Raw genomic sequence first — 21,940 nt, forward strand, 5'->3', positions numbered from 1 at the left:
CTGTGGCTACTTGTTGAATTGCGGGTTGAGAGCTGTCCCCTTTTTGTGTGTATGCTGTATTTCACGGTGGGGAGGTAACTGAGGCTGTGGTGCTGTGGCTCATGGCAACTTTGGAGATTTCCTGTATGACTACTTGTTGAATTGTGCTTTGAAGGATGTTACCTTTTTGTGTATGTTATGTTTTGCAATAGGGAAATGGCTGAGACTGTGAAACTGTAACCTATACTATTCTTTGAAATTTGCTCTCTAACTACTTGTTGAATTGAAATTGGGAAGTTAACTCTTCTATGTATATATTACATTCTACAATTAAAAATATGATAGAAAAAGAGAAGATCAAGAATGATTTCTGTACATTAGTAGTTGCTTAAGCAATAAGACAATAAACTCTGTATGTGGCCTAAAATAACTGAGAAAACAGTTGGATGAAGTTTGACCCTTATGAGTTCAAATTAAAAAAAAAGACAGACTGATACATAGAATCAACTAGTGTCTTGTGAAAAAACATTTATACTATGACTTCTGCCTTTCAATTTGTGCCAACGTCTAGTCCATTTTTTCCTGGGGTCACTGAGCGAGAAGAGAGAAGAATATTGAACAAGATTTGTGGAATATATTACAATAATATAAAGGTAAAAGGACGAGAAGAAAAATTATAAAACTACAGAACTTATTTTACAAAATCTAAAAACGGTAGTAATCAGTTAAACAATATGCAAATAAGCTTAAAGTAAACAATTTCCATTTTCCTCTCTACATCCCACTCATTCTCGAAGTAAACATAAAGCACAATGTCAGCATATCATTTCAGAGCAAAATATATCAATAACAAAAAAACTCATCTAGTCTTCTAAGATTTTTAAAACATATTATGAAGAAGTTTTACTGTATTTTTCATGGCGAAGGGATACATATGTTCCCTTTTGGGGGAATGCAAAAACTCTTTTTTCCCTTTCAAAATGTAGTCCATTGATTTCTTGTCAACCTAAATCAGCAACTGGCTTCAGTATTTCTGCATGTCTCTCTGTACAAGCATAGACAAAAGAATTTATAAAGATGCCCAAAATGCAAAGTCATTTCCGTTCAGAAATAAAGTGAAAGGAGAGTTAAAATTTTTCATTCAAACCCTTAAGAAATTAAAGGAGGGAGGTATTTTGGCTTATGGGATCTAGTCTCAATGCTGCTAGTAACAAATACTATAAGCTACTAGAATCAAAGTGGACTTGCTCAGTATATTATTGTGGAGGGACAATGGACTTTAGAATCATACAGAAATGGGTTCAAACTATGGTTCTCCTATTTACTCGACTTGCTAACTTGGGCAAGTTACTAAAATCCTCTGAGCATCTTCTAAATTAGGGACAATAATATGTCCTAGATATTTGTCTGGTAAATGCTAGACAAAAATGGTAAATCACATTTCCAGCAGCTGGGCTAATCCCACTAAGACTAGTCTCATTCAAGGTCTCAGCCTCCCCTACTTCCAGTTTAAAGGGGCATCCCTTAGTAGAGATTCACAGCTTTGGTGTGCCACATCTCAAATGAATTAGTTGCATGATTTGTTTTGGTAACTGTTGCACCATCCTATTGTTGATTCATATTTAAGGAGCAGATAAGGTTTTAAAAACAAAACAAAACAAAAAACAAAATTGGATAGTACGTATATACTATTCTTAGGTAGGCATGTATGAGAACTATGAAAATAAACAAACTCAGAGTAAAATAGTGAGACAGACAAGAAATATATATGGCTATGGTTATGGATTCAAGTATCACACATTATCATTGTGGTTTTCATGTTTTAGCTTTAGCTGTGAGTTGACATGTACTTCATCCTAACAGATCTTTCCTTTTCTCAATCACATGCAAAAACAATGGCACAAAACCCATCCTGCTATTCTATGTGCAAGAAAAGATTTCAGATGTATTAACCTAACAAAGAGAGGTTAACACATAAGTGACAATAAATTTCAGTAAACCCAGTAATGATATATTTTCCAGATTAGATAAGAATTGAGATCTAGAAGGTATGCAGATTCTGAATAGGATGAAACTGAAAGGAAAAGGTTAGAAAAATGGGGGAAAATGGTCAAAGAATAAGAACAGCTGCCATGTATTCAACACTTGAGATGTGAAAGCCAGATGCTTTAAATAATCATCTCTTATACTGCCAATAACCTCACAACTTGCATTATTATCTCCATTTATAAACAAGCAATCTGTAATTTACAAAGGTTAAATGATCTACCCAAAGTTACTGAATTAGGACGTGGCCCAGTCTTTGAAGTCTGACTCCAAAGAAAATCTACTCTTCATCAAGCCATGTTATGTCCAGAACTTAAATTTCTGAGGACAGTTATCTTTCCCTTTATTTGTACAAAACAAAGCAAACTAGATGTAGAAACAGCTTATGTCCTTGATGGATTCTCCTTCTGTTACAGGGAGAATTGTGTTCCCCAAAAGGAAATGTTCAAGTCCCAACTCCAGGTCCTATGAATGTGACTTATTTGGAAAAAGGGTCTTTGAAGATGTCATTAGGTAAGATGAGGCCAAACTGCATTAGGTGCGCCCTAATTCAATGTGACTGGCGTCCCTTTAAGAAGGGGAGGATTGGGCGCAGAGAGATGAAGAGATAATGCCATGGGTTGCCAGCAAGCCACTGCCAGAAGCCAGGAGAGAGGCATGGAGCAGACTCTTCCCTGCAGAATTCAGAGGGAGATGGCCCTGCCAACACCTTGATGTTGCACTTGTAGCCGACAGAACTGTGAGACAATGAAATTAGGTTTGTGGTACTTTGTTATGGCAGCACTAGGAAATGAAGACACCTTCCTTAGCCCCTCACTCTACCCCTGACGCTCCTTACCAGAACCATAGAGAAATTTCAAGGTAAAAGTGCCAGCATTATATACTTTCATTTGTAGTCCAGGGATGTATTTCTAACTCACGATTGCCAATAGCAGATAAGCCACCACAGAAGAAAGAAAGAAAAGGAAGAAAAGAAAGAAAGGGATGAAAGTAGAAATAAAGAAAGAAAAAAGAGAAAATAAGAAAGAGAAAGAAAGGAAGGAAGGAAACAATGGAAAGGGAAGGAAGTAAAATGGAAGGAAGAAAGAAAAAAGGAATAAAGTATTTTAAAATCAATAAATTCTTGAAAACTAAGCCAGCAAACCATAGAATATACTGAGTATGAAAAATCATTTGTCTGCATCCTTTTCTCTCTTGCTCTTCCTATCAATATTACACAATTCAGACACCATCATATTGGATTGCCCTTTATATTCCTCGGGAAGAAAATACAAAGCAAAACACATTAAAAATTAATTTCCAAATATATAAATTATGTTTTACATGAGCCCCTTTTATATCCAAAGTATTTCAATAGCACACTGATTTCTGTTTTCTGAAAAGGTATAGACTTACCATGAAACTTTGAGGCTTCAGGATCATTCACATTGATAGCAATTAATTTCCAATCTGTTTCACCCTGATCAATAAGAGCCAAAATTCCAAGGATCTTCACATGAATAACCTCTCCGCGAGATAAAACCTTTAAAAGGAAAAGAAACGCATCATTTGCAAGGCTTTGGATAAATTCACTCACATAGCATAAAAACTGTATGAAACATTAAAAGCACTAAAGACTGAAATTTAATAAAGGTTTAGTAATTAAAAATAATGTATAATAGTCATGAGTCTCAGGACTTCCACTTGCACCCACAATGAATTACTGATACAAGACTTGCCTGTCCATTGTAAATAAATAGAAAACTGCACAAAATATATAAGAAATTATAAATAAATAGAAAACTGCACACAATATATAAGACTCTTTTAAGTCATTAAACAACAGGCAGTGCAGAACTGTGACACCTGGGAGAAGAAAACAATTGAGGAGAGCCTCTGTCCTGGGTTTGTGTTCAACCACTTTGCAGACCACAGCACAGGGAAGTGGAACCACAGGACAGCAGAGGGGTGTCCTTGAGTTGAAGAGTCAAAGAACAGAGTTCAGGGAGGCTGAGACAGATGGAATATGTGGGGCAGAGTACTAGAGAGAACTACACAGAAATAATTCTAGAAATCCAAATAGTGGTTCCTTTCAGCTGTTTGTTAAATACTAAGCAATACATGCAAGGTGTAAAACCCAACAAAGCTAAACAAAGAATAACTAACAGAGAGCTATAAACTGAGTTCTGATCACCCAAGGAAACCTCAGTCAACATGAGGGACTTTCAATAGAGAGCCCAGAAAAGTCATGCCTTGATAGAAGTAAACCAGCCTCCAAAGGTTACTTCAGACCTGTCCTAACAAAGTTTTTTTTTAAAATGCCTGCAAAGGATCAAGCAGATCCACAACTTAACTACCTGCAAATATTCTTTAAAGACAGACAACAAAATCCAGGGACTCAACAACCCAACATTCACAACATCCAGAATTCTGTCAAGCAAGAAAAGGTAACAACAGACACAGATCTAGAAATGACAACGATGATGGAATTAAACAGAGAAGGACTTTAAAACACCTATTGTAAATACGATCAAAAATTTAAAGAAAAACAAGAACAAAGGAAGAAGTGAAATGGAAGATATAAAAAAAGAAACAAATGGAACTTTTAAAGCTGAAATTAGATAGCAGTGGTGCTTGCACAACTCTGTGGAATTCTACAGAATTTTACACTTTAAAAGGATGATGCTTATGGTATGCTAAGTATAGCTCAATTAAAAAAAAAGAAACTTCAGATCAATATCCATCAAGAACATAGCTAGAAAAATCTTTAACAAAATATAAGGAAAACAAAAAAAAAATGTTAAACTAAAAAAAAAATAAAATTAGGAAATCAAATTCATCAAAATATAAAAAGGCTAACACATTATGACCAAGCGAGGTGTATTCTATAAATGTAAGGTTAGTTTAACATTCAGAAATCAATGAATGTAATTCAATACATTAAAAGAACAAAAGAGCCAAATAAAATGATCATCTCAATAAATGGAGAAAAAGATTCAAAATTCAACACCTATTCATGATAAATTTTAGCAAATGTACATAGGAAAAATTCCTCAACTTGATAAAGTACATCTAGAAAAAACCTACAGCTAACATCATACTTAATCTGAAATAGCCCATAAGATTATTAACAAGGCAACAATGTCTGTTCTCATTAAACAGTGCAGTAAATCAAGAAAAAAGAAATAAAAGGCATACAGATTGGGAAAAAAGTATGGACAACATGTTAATGTATCTAGAATATCCCAAGAAATCTACAGAAAAGCTAGAGAACTAGTAAGTGAATTTAAAGGTTGCAGAATACAAAGTCACTAAACAAAAATCAACTGTGTATCTATATACTAGCTGCAAACCAATGGAAAATGATATAACAAAACAATATCGTTTATAATAGCATCAAACACAAGACATCCTAAATGAGTAAATTTAACAAAACACACGCAAGACTGGTACAATAAAAGTTACAAAAAAGTGCTGAGATAAAGTCTTAAAGGAGAGAAACACCATTTCTGAAGTCTGAAAAGACTCATTAATCATTAAGATGTCCATTCTTTCCTAATTGATCTTCAAAGTTTCAGCATGATCTTAATCAAAATCCCAGCACACTTTTATTTAGAAAGTTGCAAGATGATTCTAAAATTTACATAGAAATGCAGTGGACCAAAAGAAGTCAAAACAATTTTGAAAAAGAAGGTTAACGTGGTTGAAGAAAAAGAATTTACACTATCTGATTTAAAGATTTATTTATAATGCTATGGTAATCAAGATATTGTGTAGTATTAGTTTATAGATAGACATGTAGATCAATGGAACAGTAAGGAAAATCCAGAAATAGACAAATACATATATGGTCAATTGATTTTCAACAAAGGAGCTAAAGGTAATTCAGTGAGGTATGCATGGGTGGGTAGGAGCAGTGGTCTCTTTAACTAATGGGTATGGAACACCGTAGTACAATATTTTTAAAATGGATCTTGATCTTACAATACAAAGAAAAAATAACTTAAAATGGGTCATAAATCTAAATATAAAAGCTAAAACTATACTACATGTAGAAGAAAACAGGAGAAAATCTTTGCACTCTCAGGATAGCTAATGATTTCTTAGAGCACAAAAAGCTCTATCTACATGTAAGAAAAAAAAATTGATGAGTTAAAAAAATTTTAAGCTTTTCCTTCTCTGAAGACATAGTTCAGAAAACAGGACAAGCCACAGAATGGAGAAAAAACTTGTAATACATATATCTGACAAAGGACTTGTATGCAGGATATATAAAGAAATTCACAACCCAATAAGAAGACAAACAACAAATAAAAATGAGCAAACATTATGAACAGAAACTTAACAAGAAAGGAAATACAAATGGCCAATAAACACATAAAAAGATGCTCAAAAACATCAGTCATCAGGATATGCAAATTAAAACCACAATGAGATACACCTATACACCCACTAGAAAGGATATTATACACACACACACACACACCCATATCTAAATGTTAGCCAGGATATGAGGCAACTAGAAGTATTGCTGATGGGAAGTGTAAAGTGGTACAACCACTTTGCAAAAGTTTGCCAATTTCTTATAATTTTAAACATACATTTACCATGTGATATCCCAGGTATTTATTCAAGAGAAATGAAAACGTATGTCCAAAAAAAATACCTATATAAGATTTGTTCACAGGATCTTTATTCCTAATAGTCAAGAACTGGAAACAACCTAAATATTCATCAACAGGAAAGCAAATTATGAAATACACAAACAAAGGAATACCACCAACAATAAAAAAGAATGAACTGATATACTCAACAAAATAGCTGAATCAATCTGAAAAACATTAGAAGAAAAAACAAAAGAAGCCAGTCACAAAAGAAATGCACACTTTCATATGATAGTCTAGAACAGGAAACTAACATCTAGTGACAAAAAGCAGATCAATGGTTGTCTGAAGTCAGAAGTCAGGGTGAGGGGTTGTCTGCAAAGAGGAATGAGGGAATTTTCTGGAATGAAAGAAATGTTCTAAATTTTGATGGGGAAGGTGGAGGTTACGTGGGTGCAAACATTTATTAAAACACATTGAACCATATAGTTAAAATGGGTACATTTTATTGTATGTATATCATAACTTAATAAAGTCTATGTTAATAGTTAAATAACAAAATGATAACCCAAGGAAAAATATTGCTAACTCATGTTACGTGCAAAGAACTAATAACCTTAATTCATGTAGAAAATCATCAAAAACTCAAGTGAAAATGGGCAGAAAACATGAATAGGCAATTCACAGAAGAAACGAGAACAGCCATTATCGATATAAAAAGATGCTCACGCTTCCTAATATCATCAACTACCTTGTGGTTTAAACTCATATCACGCTCAGTTTTCCTGGCACAACAGGTATTTGACCACCATCTTGATCCTTCCTCCATATATGGCTTTCTCTATTCTGGAGGGAATTTCCCTGCCTGTCAGCTCTAAATCTGCGAAGGGGGGTATTTTTTCCTGTTCTTTCCAGAGGAATCAGAAATTGAAGATTTTGACTTCATTCTACTGACCAAAACAAGCCCAGAAATTATGGAAATTGGCAGCACAGGCAAGCGTGGCCAACATTGTATTACCAAGAATATTTAAAAGAGATTAATAAGAATCAAAGACAAGCGAAGGACAGAGCAAGAGAGATGAAAGAAGGTAGCACATCTCCCAATGACATCACTCCTGTCACTGTCACCTAGCTTAGAAAAATATGAAATTTACAGTATAACTCATTCTTTTATACCTACCTACAGTTTCACTAAGTAGCCAATATTTCAAAATTGAAAAGTTAAAAACAAATGTCTTAATGTCTAAGGAGATTTTTTAATTAAAAAAATCAAAATCAAATCACTTTTTACAAGTAAAAATATAACGCATATATATGTTTAAAGTTGGCACAGTCCACAGGAAATGCACTGTTTGAACCAGCTTCAATTTGATGCTGAAATTGAAGTTATTTATAGTTCTTGAAATTTAAGCTGTATATTAGTCCTATAAATTCAAACTAGACAGAAAATAAACCATATACACCAGAACATAACATAAATTTGGCTCCTGCTGCTTGGGGGGAAAAAAGAGACCCTAGAATCCTTTTAAGTGAGCATTAATTCTATTTAAACCACTTCACAGTGTCTCTTTGGCAATTCGTATTGACCAGCTTCTAGTAAAAAGTAAATTTTTAGCATACTAGAATATAGCCTTAAGAAGGTAATGAATGACAGTGAAAAAATCATTAAAATGTTAAAGAAACAGACAGAACAGGTTTTATAAAATGCTTTAAAAAGATTTTAAGAGAAACCCTAAAATAGCAAGACATTAAAACAGATGTTCCATGTGTTCCAGAAAGTAATTTCAGTGGTTCACTAGTGTTGCCAATGCCAAATTTATATGCATGCATTCTTTCTATATTCTTTTATTTTTAAAGGTTTAGTCAGCTATAGAATTTCACTGCAAGCTGATATTTGCACAAATGTTTCAGAATAATGTCTTCATGATTCAAACTGCAACTTACATTTGGAAAGCAAGTCATACAAAAGAAAGCCATTTCTGTGTCTTGAGATGATTTACTTTAAGAAAAAACTTAGGATTTTAAACCATGAAATCAAATAAATCCTTTCAGAACATTTGCAAAATGATTCTAAAATCTTAATGTAAATCTGCAAGTTGTATTAGTTCACACAACAGATTAGTGTGTTTCATATAAACTAAACTGAAATCTCACTTTTATGTTATATACAAAATTATGTTAACCTACTGTCACACTATTAAAAATCCAGCACTGTATTAGGAATTGTGCATATAAAAAGAAAGAATCCCTGATCTCAAAGATTCTCAATCTTGTTGGGGAGACTTACACGTTTTGGGCTAGCAGAGAACAATATAAGATAATACATGCTAGTGTGATGTATGTAGAAATACATGACATCAACACTTTGTGAATCCTTTCTCATATCTGTGTCTTCATTTGCAATGCCACTGCCCCAATCTAGGCAATGGAGAGTGTCTCAGCAGGTTCTCCAACAGAGGAACAATAGGATAAAAGGAGAGGTTGGAGGCTGAGAAATCAGTTAGAACACTATTCCAATACTACAGATCTGGGTAATTTGGATTCTTATTAGGGAGGTGACGCTGGAGCTCCTAAATAATGTTAGTAAAACACTTCAAAGGAAAAATAAACATAACAAAGGGAGAAAAAGAAATGAGCATTTACCACATACATATCATGTACTGAGCACTGTACTATGTCCTCTATGTGTATCATCTCATTTAATGCCCACAAAACAGTATTGCATAGGGTAGAGATTATCCCCATCTTAGAAATGAGGACATTGAGACTCCACACAACAGTTACATAATTTGCCCAAGATCCTAGAGCTCAAATGGAAGAGCTGGGGATTCACATGTAGATCTGAGCCAAAGCCTGTGCTCTTTCCATTAATAGCAATAATAAAGTCACCTTTTATTGCTGGCTTGCTCTATGAGCACTGATACTGGGTGTTCTACCTGTATTTCTCATGCATTCCTTTCACCAACAATATGTGGAAGGTATTACTACCTACATTTTTAAGATGAGGAACATGAGGTTAAGTGTGCCCTTTAAAAAAAATTAAAATTAAAAAGTGCCTAAGAGTTCTAGGCCACAAATTACATAAATGTATATTTAAAATTATCCATATCGACCTAAGAATTCTGGAGGATGCCAGACTAACGGAAATTGCTGCTCAAAAAGTATAAAATATACCATAACAAATGGCAACTCTGCTACTGAACTAGAAGCTTTCTAAACAATTTTAATCCACAAGATTTCCACAGAACATTCCAGACCTACAGATGAATCCTACTTAGATAGGATGTCTCAGTACTTAAAACATAATCAGAAAAAGTTATGTTTACCTACACATGTCCCCACTTCTTCCACTTCTCTTCAGTCCTCAAACTGCTGTAATCTGGCCCCAACCCCCACTATTCCACTGAAACTGTTCTTGCTAGAAGCTGCTGTTTATTAAATTCAACTTAAGTTTCAATCCTTATTGTTTAGTCTGTTAGCATTTGACACAGTAAAATTTGCCCGTCTTTTAAAAACTTTTTCCCATGGCTTCTACGATGCCATTCTTCCTGATTCTCTCAGCTTTTGGATTATTTTTTCTCAGATTCCTTTACAACCATTTTTCTTCCACCTATCCTTCAAATTGGAGCTTGGTCAGATAATTCTCTTGAGGTCTGTGGAGCTGATCATGTGACTTTTCTCCTTATATCTATTAGTAAGATGAATTATGGTAACAGATTTCCAAATATCGAACTGTCCTTGCTTCCTGAAATAAACCACACTTAGTCATGTCATTATTCTTCTAAAGAGTTGTCCAAATCTGCTAATATTTATTTACACATTGTGCAGTAATAGTCATAATAATTGTGTCTTTAGAGGAGCCTCAATTAGGTTTCCTTACCAATAAAATAAATTTTATGCTGAAATTTCTTTTATTTTTGTTTTTTCCTTTTTTCTTGTGCTGCCTCTTTAAAAGTCTGTGAGAGGCAAGCAGGGGCAAGATGGCAGCATAGAGAGGAGTGGAAGTTAGTTAGTACCCCTGGAACAACTAATAAACAACCAGGAACAACTAGTAAATAATCTGGAATAACTGCTGGGAACAACCATGACTGTCCACACATGGTACACCAACCTGGATTGGGAGGAATGACCGCAGCATAGAATCTGTAAGTAAAAACTGCAGAACTGCACCAAAAGCCCCCTCCCCACACAGCAGTTTCTGCTGCAAAACCTCCCTGTGGTAGAGAGCAGCACATTCCAAGCCAGCGAACACAGCTCAGCTGAGCTCCAACTGGGGTCTTAATTAATAAATGTGGACTGCTCAATACAAGCTACAAACCCCCAACAAGCAGACAGAGGCTTTTCGTGACAACTGACCTTAAAGAACCAGAAGACTCATCTGTACTGGGAGGGGGAGCCCAGAAGACAGGGTGTTACTTCTGGCTGACAAGTGAAACTGGAGGGCCATGTACTGGCTCCAAAAGGGGCTTTCTGTCCCTTTTTCTCTCTCCCAACCTCAGGGGCTCAGAAGAGAGAGCCACAGCCATTTTCAGTTTGCAGTGCTCTGTCCCAGACAGGGGTGGAGATAACAGAGTCAGAGAGACTATTCAAATGCAGATGGTAAATCCCTAGGGGGTGTATCTTCCCTAAGAGTAAGGAGGTGGGGCCCAGCTTTCCCTTCAGAACCAGACTCCAGAGCCTGGGGAAAACAGCCAAAACAGAAACTAAGAAGGCCACACTGCCTTTCACCAGTCAGGAGCAACAGACTGACAGATGCCACCTGCTGGGAAGGTTAGGGAAAGCATAGTGATTGGAGACATCACAGGAAAATCTGTCATTCCTCTAAGATACACCCTGAATATAACCCCATTCTGAGACCTAAGCCCATTCTGGTCTGGGAAAATCTGACTGGGGTAACCAAGGAAACCAGATGCCTAGACAACAGAAAACTACAATCTATACTAGGAAAAATGAATATATGGTCCAGTCAAAGGAACAAATTTGCACCTCAATCAAGATACAGTTGAGATACTGTTTCAGATTAATAAAACACTCTACTAAAGATTTTCAAAGATATATGCTAAATCAAATCAAAAACCAAATCAACAAGTACAGGGAAGATATAACAAAAGAGACAAAGGCTATAAAGAAAACACTGGGAAAACATGAGGTAGAAATCGAAAGTTTGAAACAAAAACTGGCAGAATCTATGGAAATGAAAGGCAAAACACAAAAGATGAAAAACACAATGGAGACATACAACAGCAGATCTCAAGAGGCAAAAGAAAACACTCAGGAGCTGGAAAACAAAACACTTGAAATCCTACACAAAAAGAACAGATACGGAAAAGAATAGAAAAATATGAGCAATGTCTCAGGGAACTGAATGACAACATGAAATGCACAAATATATGTGTCATGAGTGTCTCAGAAGAAGAGAAGGGAAAGGGGGCAGAAGCAATAATAGAGGAAATAATCAATGAAAATTTCCCATCTCTTATGAAAGATATAAAATTATAGATCCAGAAAGTACACTGTACCCCAAACAGAATAGATCTGAATAGGCCCACACCAAGACACTTAATAATCAGATTATCAAATGTCAAAGACAAATAGAGAATCCTGAAAGCAGGAAGAGAAAAGTGATCCATCACATACAAAGGAAGCTTGATAAGAATATGTGTACATTTCTCAGTAGAAACCATGGAGGCAAGAAAGAAGTGGTGTGATATATTTAAGATACTGAAAGAGAAAAACCACCAACCAAGAATCCTATATCTGGCAAAACTGTCCTTCCAATATGAGGGAGAGTTTAAAATATTCTCTGACAAACAGACAATGAAAGAGTTTGTGAACAAGATATCTGCGCTACAGGAAATACTAAAGGGAGCACTACAGACAGATAGGAAAAGACAGGAGTGAGAGGTTTGGAACAGAATTTTGAGTGATGGTAGCACAGCAATGTAAGCATACTGAACAAAGATGATTGTGAGTATGGCTGAAAGAGGAAGGTTAGGAGCATGTTGGACACCAGAAGGAAAGAGGAAAGATAAAGACTGGGACTGTATAACTCAGTGAAACCTAGAGTGCCCAACAACTGTGATAAAATGTACAAATATGTTTTTACATGAGGAGAACAAATGAATGTCAACCTTGCAAGGTGTTAAAAATAGGGTGGTATTGGGGGAAAAAGTACAATCAATGAAAATTAGAGACTATAGTTAACAGATACTTTGTTTTATGCTTCCTTTAATGTAACAAAGGCAATATACCAAAGCTAAATGCCCATAAGAGGGGTACATGAGGGAGGGGTATGGGATTCTTGGCATTGGTGATGTTGTCTGACTTTTATTCTACTTTAGTTTAACTCTATCTTTCCTTTCACTGCTTTTCAGCTGTCATTTTTCTTTTCTTTTTCTTTTTCTTTTGTCTCTCTACCTTCTTTGACTCTTTGTGGAAGAAATGGAGATGTCCTTATATAGATAGTAGTGATGGTGGTGAATACATAAATACGTAAATATACAGGGAACCATTGATTGTTTACTTAGTACAGAAATTACGGTGGGTGAACTAAACCATCTTAAAAAAAAAAAAACAGGTTGATGAAGAAACCTTAGGACACTACATTCAGTGAAATAAGTCAGACATATAAGGACAAATATTGCATGGTCTCACTGATATGAACTAATTATAATATGTAAACACATCAACATGAAATACAAGTTAACAGGATATACAATGAGGCTAAAGAATGGGGAACGGTTGCTTATTAAGAGCAGAATGTTCAACTAGTTTGAACCTAAGTGTTTGGAAGTGGACAGAGGTGATGGTAGCATATTATTTTGAGAATAACTAATAGTGCTGAAAGGTGTGTGAAGAGTCACGTATGTCACCAGAAGGGAAGCTGGAGGTTAAAAGATGGGAATATATAAAACAGTGAATCTTGTGGTGGACAATGTCCGTGATTAACTGTAAAAATATTAGAAATCTCTTTCATGAACTAGAACAAATATATGACACTATAACTAGAAGCTAATAATACAAGGGTATTGTATCAGTTAGGGTTCTCTAGGGAAACAGAATCAATGAGAGGTGTCTCTGAGTATGAAATTGTAAAAGTGACTCACACAACTGTGGGTATGCACGAGTCCAAATTCTGTAGAGCAGTCAGCAAACTGTCAACTCCAAGGAAGATGTCCGACGAACTCCTCAGGAAACGAACCAGCAACTTTGACGAACTCCTCAGGAAATGAACTGGAATCTTCGACTAACGTGTTCGATGAACTCCTCAGGAAACTAACCGGCAACTTCGACGAACTCCTCGGGAAATGCTTCACTCGGCAGCCGAAGAAGTGAAGGTTCTCTATCTGTCTCACTTATAAGTCTTCAACTGATTAATTGGATTAAATCCAGCCAATTGCATTTTCTGATTGTGGAAGGCATGCCCTTTGGTGAGTCATCAGTCACAGCTGCAGCCAATTGACTGATGATTTAATAAACCAGCCTCAAACGTCCTCACAGCAATTGTTAGGCCAGTGTTTGCTTGACCAGACAGATGGGTACTATCACCTGGCCAAGTTGACACATGGACCCAACCATCACAGGTATACAGGGAAAAAAATATAGCTATTGCAAACTATGTACTACAGTTAACAGTATTTTAACATTCTTTCATCAACAGTAACAAATGTACTCTACCAATACTATGAGTCAGTCATGGAGTGGGAGTGGTTAGGGGTAGGGGAAGAACTGAGTTTTCTTTTTGTTTTTATTTCTTTTCTGGAGTAATGAAAATGTTCTAAAAATTGGAAAAAAATTAATTGTGGTGATGGATGCACAGCTGTATGATGGTACTGTGGGCTTTGAATCTTTGGATAATTGTATGGTATGTGAACAATCTCAGTAAAATTAAAAAAAAAGTCTGTGAGAATACCCCTAAAATATGGGCTGGGAATATTGTTTGTGGATGGATAGCTATTTTACAACTACCTCTATTTCTTCTATGTATTCAGTCCATGTAGACTTTGTTTCTCTGTCACTTTCATTACATTTTCCTAGAATATTATACATTTTACTTATGTTTTATGATTTAACTGCATGAACCATCTGACACATATATTTAAATACATAAATAAAATTTATTTAGTTTCCTGTTTCAAATTTTTTCTAAGTTTTCACTTATCTTATATTTGTGCTTACTCCTCCCCTCACCCCTCTATTTGGGTAATATAGTGATTTACCTATTTTATTGATTATTTTTAGAGTAGCAGCTCTTGAATATATTTATATGTACTACCATTAGATTCTTATTTTCTGTTTTCTAATATATTAATTTCTGCTTTAATCTAACAATTTCTGCATGTGGTTTACAAAGACATGGCTTGTTGTATTACTTCGAGTCAAAAGAGAAAAAGCTATTAGGCAACCTGAAAATGGGCACTGTCTTCGTTTGCCAGGCTGCTATATCAAATACCACTCAAAGGGTTTGCTTTAACAATTGGAATTTATTACTTCCTGGTTTCGGAGACTAGAAGGCTTGCTTCCTCCCAGGGATGGCAGCAATCTGGTGCTGGCTGCTGCAATCTTTGGGGTTCCTTGGCTTGCATCTCTGCCTCCCATCACATGGCAATATCCTCTCCTTTGTCAGTTCTTCCAGCTTCTACTGACTTCTTGCTTCTCCCCATGGCCTTTTCTTTACAAGGCCTCCAGTAATCTGGTTTAATGCCCACCCTGCTTCAGTTGGCCACATCTTAACCAAAAGTAACATCTTCAAAAGGTCCTATTTACAATAGGTTCACACCCACGGGGTTATAGACTAAGAACATCTCTAAATTGGGGTATACAATTCAGTCTACCACAGGTACCGAAATACAACCAATCAACAATAACAATAAAAAAATTCTACTTAGGTTCAAAACCACTGATTATCAGCAAATGGCACTCTATAAGCATTCCTGATTGGTAGATCTCAAAACAGATAATTTCCAGTGAGGGTGAGATGAAAAAGAAAGAATTCTTTGTGCTGGAAAGCAAGTTAGGAAAAGAAATAGTCAAACTCGACTGAGGGTTTGGACTTGCATGGTCATTGATTTCTTAAACACTGAAACTCATTACCCTAAAAAGGATAACATACGAACACTTAATCAAGGTTTATATAAATTCAGAGAGAGATTTGCAATGTGCAAATGTAGTACTTCAAATACATCCTTTGAAATCAGAACACATAAAAAACTACCCCAAAATGCAGTGGTTTAAAACATGAACCATTTTATTATATCTCATAATTTTGTGGGCTAGGAGTTTGGAAAAAACTTGACAGGGTGATTCTTCTACTCAGTCAATTACATTCACTTCAGTGGTATTCAGTTGGCAACTGGCTGATGTAGAGGTTCCAAGACAGCTCCACTCACATGCCTGCTTCCTCGGCAGGGACGGTGGGAAGGTCAGGATCAGCGGAGGCCTTCACCATCTCCAGCTAGTCTCAGCGCCTGTCCATGTATTTTCTTCATTAGGGTAGCTGAACTTCTTAAATGCTGGCACGGGGATCCAAAAGACCAAGGCAGAAGCCCCAATCCTCAAAAGGCTAGACTGGGTACTGAGATGGTGTCACATCTGCTAAACCCCATTCATCAAAGAGGTCATATATTAGACCAGATTCAAGGGGAGGGGAAATAGATCTCATCTCTCAGTGGGAGGTGTGTCAAATAATTTGTAGTCATCTTTAATTCTCCATACACCAAACTACAGATTTCAGAGGATAATCATACCCTTCACATTGTTTTCAAAGAGAGAACTAAAGTGGAATTGACACATCCACTGTAATTCTGAAGTTCTTAGATTTAAAATGTTGATCTCAATAGATTCAACTTCTCATTTCCTTAACCAACATTCTCCATACTTACTGGGAAAAAGAAATCCTGGTTAAGGTGGAGGCGCTAATAATCATGCCTTCGCAAACACTGTAAGCGTCTAGGCTAAGTATGAAAAACCACAACAATAAGTTAACTACCACAAAATCACAAACATAGTAAGTGGAGGAGACAGAGAGCAAACCCAGGTTTTCTGGATCAAATTCCAATGCTCTTAAAGCACGCTTGCTGAAGAGTTTAAGAACAATAATGCCAATAAAAGCAATGGAGTCCAAACTCACACGATTAAAGGAATAATTAAAATTTTATAGTGCAGCTATTACTAGCAAATGGTTTATTCTACAGTTTTTAAAATGGATTCTTCCTTTTCTACCAATTACTTTTTTCAAAAGAAGGGAAGGTAAAAGAATAATTTAAATAATAAAAAAAGATGATGGTAGAAATTAAATTAGCTGCATGACCCAGTAAATCATAATTTTCATATAGACCTATTACTTAAAGTCTAATTTAATTTTTATAAGAACTTTATACTACAAACCCACTTCAAAAGGTAAAATTGAAAAGTCTGACCATACCAAGTATTGACAGGGATGTGGAAGAACTAGAACTAGCAATTACTGCTGATGGAAAGAAGAAATGGTACAACTACTTTGGAAAATAATTTGTTAGTTTCCTAAAAAGTTAAACATACATCTACCATACTGACCTAGCTATTCTATTCCTAGGCATTTATGCAAGAGAAATAAAAGTATATACCCACAGTTCACAGTAGCTTTATTTACAATAGTCAAAAACTGGAAACAACTCAAATGTCCATCAACAGGTGGATGGAATATTACCCAGCAGTAAAAAGGAATGGACTAGGAGAACCTAAGATGGTGGCTAGGTGAGACAGGCCAAAAAAAACACCTCCATGAAAAATACTGGATAAAAACCAAAAAGTGACCCAGAACACCAGTTCCAGTGATGCACCAGCTGGACAAGGGCTGCTAAATCCACAGGGAGCATGCACTTGGTGAAACCGGGAGTTTGCATTCTGAAACAAGTGAGTGAGCTGGCTGAAAGTCCGGTGGCCATGCTGCAGTATGGGGAAACAGTGGGTTGGTGTTTGGAGATGGACTAGTTCTTTTAAAAAAAAAACTTGGGAGTGGCTGCAGATATGACGGGGAGAACCGCGCAGTGAAGCAGGAGCAGGCTGGGCCAACGCCTCGGTGTCTGGCGTGGAGAATAGCCCTTCCCACACCTGCTGCTGATTGTCTCAGGGACAGGGGAGCAGAGAGGAGCCAAAAGGAGAAAGAAACCGCACTCCCTGCAGCCATCTTCCTGGCAGGCTGGGGACACTCCTGCCTGGGGCCGGAGCCACAGCCCAGAGCTGCGCCAAGAAACCCAGTGTGATGGGGAGTCTTTCCTGCAGCACCGAGCACACACCACAATATCGGCCATGGACAGTGGTCTTTAGTGCACCCACAGCTAACTGTCCCGGAGCTGAGAAGGCAGAGCTGTGCGAAAAGGGGGAAATTAACACGTCCCATTCAGCCATCTTTACAGCAAGCTGGGAACGCCCCTGCATGACCTGGTGGCCCAGGGCCTCCCTGGCAGTCCAGCGCGCACTTCTGACATGGCACAACCTTCCATCAGCAGAGGTCCTGGAAGAGCACGGCTGAGAAGGGGGACCCGCTCGGAAATCCCAGGGACCTACGCCAATACCAAGGACTTGTGGGTCAACGGCAGAGACAATCTGTGGCAAGATTGAAATGAAGGCTTAGGCTCTTGCAACAGCCTTAAATCTCCGGGAACACCTGGGAGGTTTGATTATTAAAGCTGCCCTGCCTCCCTAAACACCCAAACACACGCCCCATATTCAGGGCGGACAGCACCAACAACACACCCAAATTTAGTGCACCAACTGAACCCCACAAGAATCACATCCCCAAACACCACAAAGACAAAGTTGGGGAGAACTGACTTGAGGGGAATAGGTGACTCACGGACACCATCTGCTGGTTAGTTAGAGAAAGTGCATGCCACCAAGCTGTAGTTTCGACAAATTAGAGATCAAGTAAAGCAAATGCCAAGAGGCCAAAAACAACAGAAAATCTTAAAGCATATGATAAAACCACACGATATGGAGAACCCAAACCCAAACACCCAAATCAAAAGATCAGAAGAGAGACGGTACCTGGCGCAATTAATCAAAGAACTAAAGACAGACAACGAGAGCATGGCACAGGATATAAAGGACATGAAGAAGACCCTAGAAGACCATAAAGAAGAACTTGCAAGAGTAAAGAAAAAAATAGAAGATCTTATGGAAATAAAAGAAACTGCTAGCCAAATTAAAAAGACTCTGGATACTCATAATACAAGATTAGAGGAAGGTGAACAATGACTCAGCCTCCTTGAGGACCACAGAATGGAAAATGAAAGAACAAAAGAAAGAATGGGGAAAAAATCAAAAAAAGCAAAATAGATCTCAGGGATATGACAGATAAAAGAAAACATCCAAATTTAAGAATCATTGGTGTCCCAGAAGGGGAAGAGAAGGGTAAAGTCTAGAAAGAGGATGCAAAGAAATTGTTGGGGAAAACTTCCCAAACCTTCTACACAATATAAATAAATACACAAAGCATAAATGCCCAGCGAACTCCAAACAGAATAAATCCAAATAAACCCACTCCAAGACATATTCTGATCAGACTATCAAATACTGAAGAGAAGGGGCAAGTTCTGAAAGCAGCAAGAGAAAAGTAATTCACAACATACAAAGGAAACAACATAAGACTAAGTAGTGACTACTCAGTGGCCACCATGGAGGCAAAAAGGCAGTGGCATGACATATTTAAAATTCTGAGAGAGAAAAATTTCCAACCAAGAATATTTTATCCATCAAAACTCTCCTTCAAATTTGAGGGAGAGCTTAAATTTTTCACAGACAAGCAAATGCTGAGAGATTTTGCTAATAAAAGTCCTGCCCTACTTCAGATACTAAAGGGATCCCTACCGGCAGAGAAACAAAGAAAGGAGAGAGAGATATAGAGAATTTTAACAGACATATAGAACACTGTATTTCAGGTCACCAGGAAACACATTCTTCTCTAGTGATCACGGATATTTCTCCAGAATGGACCGTATGCTGAGACATAAAACAAGCCTCAATAAAGTGAAAAAATAGAAAAAATTTAATTTGTTCAAAGCACATTCTCTGACCACAAGGGAATACAAATAGAAGTCAACAACCATTAGAGACTTGGAGAATTCACAAACATCTGGAGGGTAAAAATGAGGGCGAGATGAAAACATTCCCAGATAATCAAAAGCTGAGGGACTTCATCACCAGTAGATCAGTCCTATAAGAAATGCTAAAAGGAGTTGATCAGGCTGAAAGGAAGGGACACTAAACAATTGACTGAAACTACATGAAGAAATAAAGATTTCCAGTAAAGATCATATGGTAAATATAAATACCAATATTACTGTGTTTTTGATTTGTAACTCCACTATTTACTTCCTACAGGATCTAAAATACATAAACTATAATGATAAATCAGTGGTTTTGGACTCAATGTAAAATATGTAATTTTTGACAAGAACTACACAAAGGTGGGGGAACGGTGGAATATAGGAACATAGTTTATGTGTCCTGTTGAAGTTAAGTTGGTATCAAAGAAAAACAAGATTGTTACAGATTTAAGGTTAAATTTAAGCCCCACGGTAACCACAAAGAAAGTATCAGAGAATATGACCACAGAGATGAATAGTAGAGTAGGAGTTACGAGAAGTGGGGGAGGGGGCAATGGGGAGTTAAGATATGAGAATAGGGTTTTTGTTTGGGGTGAAGGGAAATTTCTAGTAATGGATGGTGGAAAGGTGATAGCACTGCAACATTCTAAATGTGATTAACCCCACTAATGGAATGCTAGGGAGGGGGTAGAATGGGAAGATTTAGGCTGTATATATGTCTCCACAATTGAAAAAAAAGGACAGTCTAAATAGATGACAATTAAATGTCAAGGATGATCCTGGATGGGATCTGAAGATGGAGGAGAGGAGGCTCAAAGGGACACAGATGGGACATAAGGAAAAAAGAAGAAATATAGAGTGTAAGTTTTGTATCAATGTTGAATTTCTTGAAATTCTTAGCTGTGCTTAATGAGATTGCATAAAAGAATGTTCTTGTCCATGGGACAGGTATATGTGAATTATATTGTTTGTTCAACGATGTGTGCAGCTTGCTCTCATATGTTCAGAGGACAGAGAAATAGATGATGGATGATAGGGAGGCAGGGAGCGAGGGAGAGAAAGAAAGAAATGGTGGTGTGACAGGATGTTAAAGCTGGTGGATCAGGTTATCAGGGGACGGGGGTCAGGGTATGCTGGAGTTCTGTGTATAAGGTTTGTATTGTTTTTGCAACTGTTTCTGTAAGTTTGAATTTATTTCAAAATAAAATTTAAAAAAAAAAAGGAATGGATTATTGATACCCACAAGAAGGAAGACTATCAAAAAAATTATGCTGAGTGAAAACCAGACCAAAAAAAAAAAAAAAGTAGACACAACATGATTTCTTTTTTTTTTTTTTTTTTTTTTTTTTTTAAGGACTAACTCCTGAATTTGGGGCTGTTTACTTGGATGGCGACGGCCCTTTATCAAGGTGGGAACTGTGATAGGTTGAATTGCGTATCCCCTCCAAAACATATTCTTAATCTGCATTCCCGTGACTGTGAGACCATTGTAAATAAGACCTCTTTTTCTGAAAATTCATTTTTATTGAGATATATTCACATACCATGCAGTCATACAAAGTGTACATTCAGTTGTTCACAGTACCATTACATAGTTGTGTGTTCATCACCAAAATTAATTTTTGAACATTTTACATGATTTCATTTATATAAAATTCTAGAAAATGAGAACTAATCTGTAGTGAGAGAAAGCAGATCAGTGCTTGCCTAGGACAGCTTGGGAGAGAGGAGGGTAATTCAAAGGGTTGTGAGAAAACTTTTAGATCTAATATATATGCTCATTATCTTGATTTTGGTAATGATTTCATAGGTATATACTTAGTCAAAAGTCATCAGTTTAAATATGTACACTTTATATAGTTTACTGTATGTCAACTATACCTCAATAAAGCTATGAGAAACCAATTTCATATTTACAGTCAATAAAAGTTTTACAGATAACACTCATTGCTTTCCTGTATAATTATCCAGGTTTATTTAAGGTGAAACAGGGCATATAAACTTGTTTTAAATAAAAATTAACCATAACACCATTTCACCCCCATTAAGATGAGTATAATAATAATTTTTTTTTATGCAGAAAATAAGTTTGGTGAGGATGTGGAGAAATTGGAACCCTTGTACACTGCTGGTGGGAATGTAAAATGGTGCAGCTATTGTGGAAAACAATTTGACAGTTCCTCAAAACATTAAACATAGAATTGCCATACAACCTAGAAATTTCCACTCCTAGGTATATACCTC

The 21,940-nt window shown here is 36.6% G+C and overlaps 1 protein-coding gene across 1 annotated transcript in view; it reads right to left on the reverse strand.

Moving 5' to 3' along the window:
* PPA2 (inorganic pyrophosphatase 2) overlaps positions 1-21,940 on the reverse strand; it is an 89,266-nt gene that overhangs the window by 32,545 nt on the left and 34,781 nt on the right. The window contains exon 6 of the mRNA XM_037830383.1: positions 3,421-3,547. Coding sequence (XP_037686311.1) covers positions 3,421-3,547 — 127 coding nt within the window. The remainder of the gene's footprint in view (positions 1-3,420; positions 3,548-21,940) is intronic.

The sequence above is a fragment of the Choloepus didactylus genome, chromosome 3 (genome assembly GCF_015220235.1).
Source record: "Choloepus didactylus isolate mChoDid1 chromosome 3, mChoDid1.pri, whole genome shotgun sequence".
Classification (NCBI taxonomy): domain Eukaryota; kingdom Metazoa; phylum Chordata; class Mammalia; order Pilosa; family Megalonychidae; genus Choloepus; species Choloepus didactylus.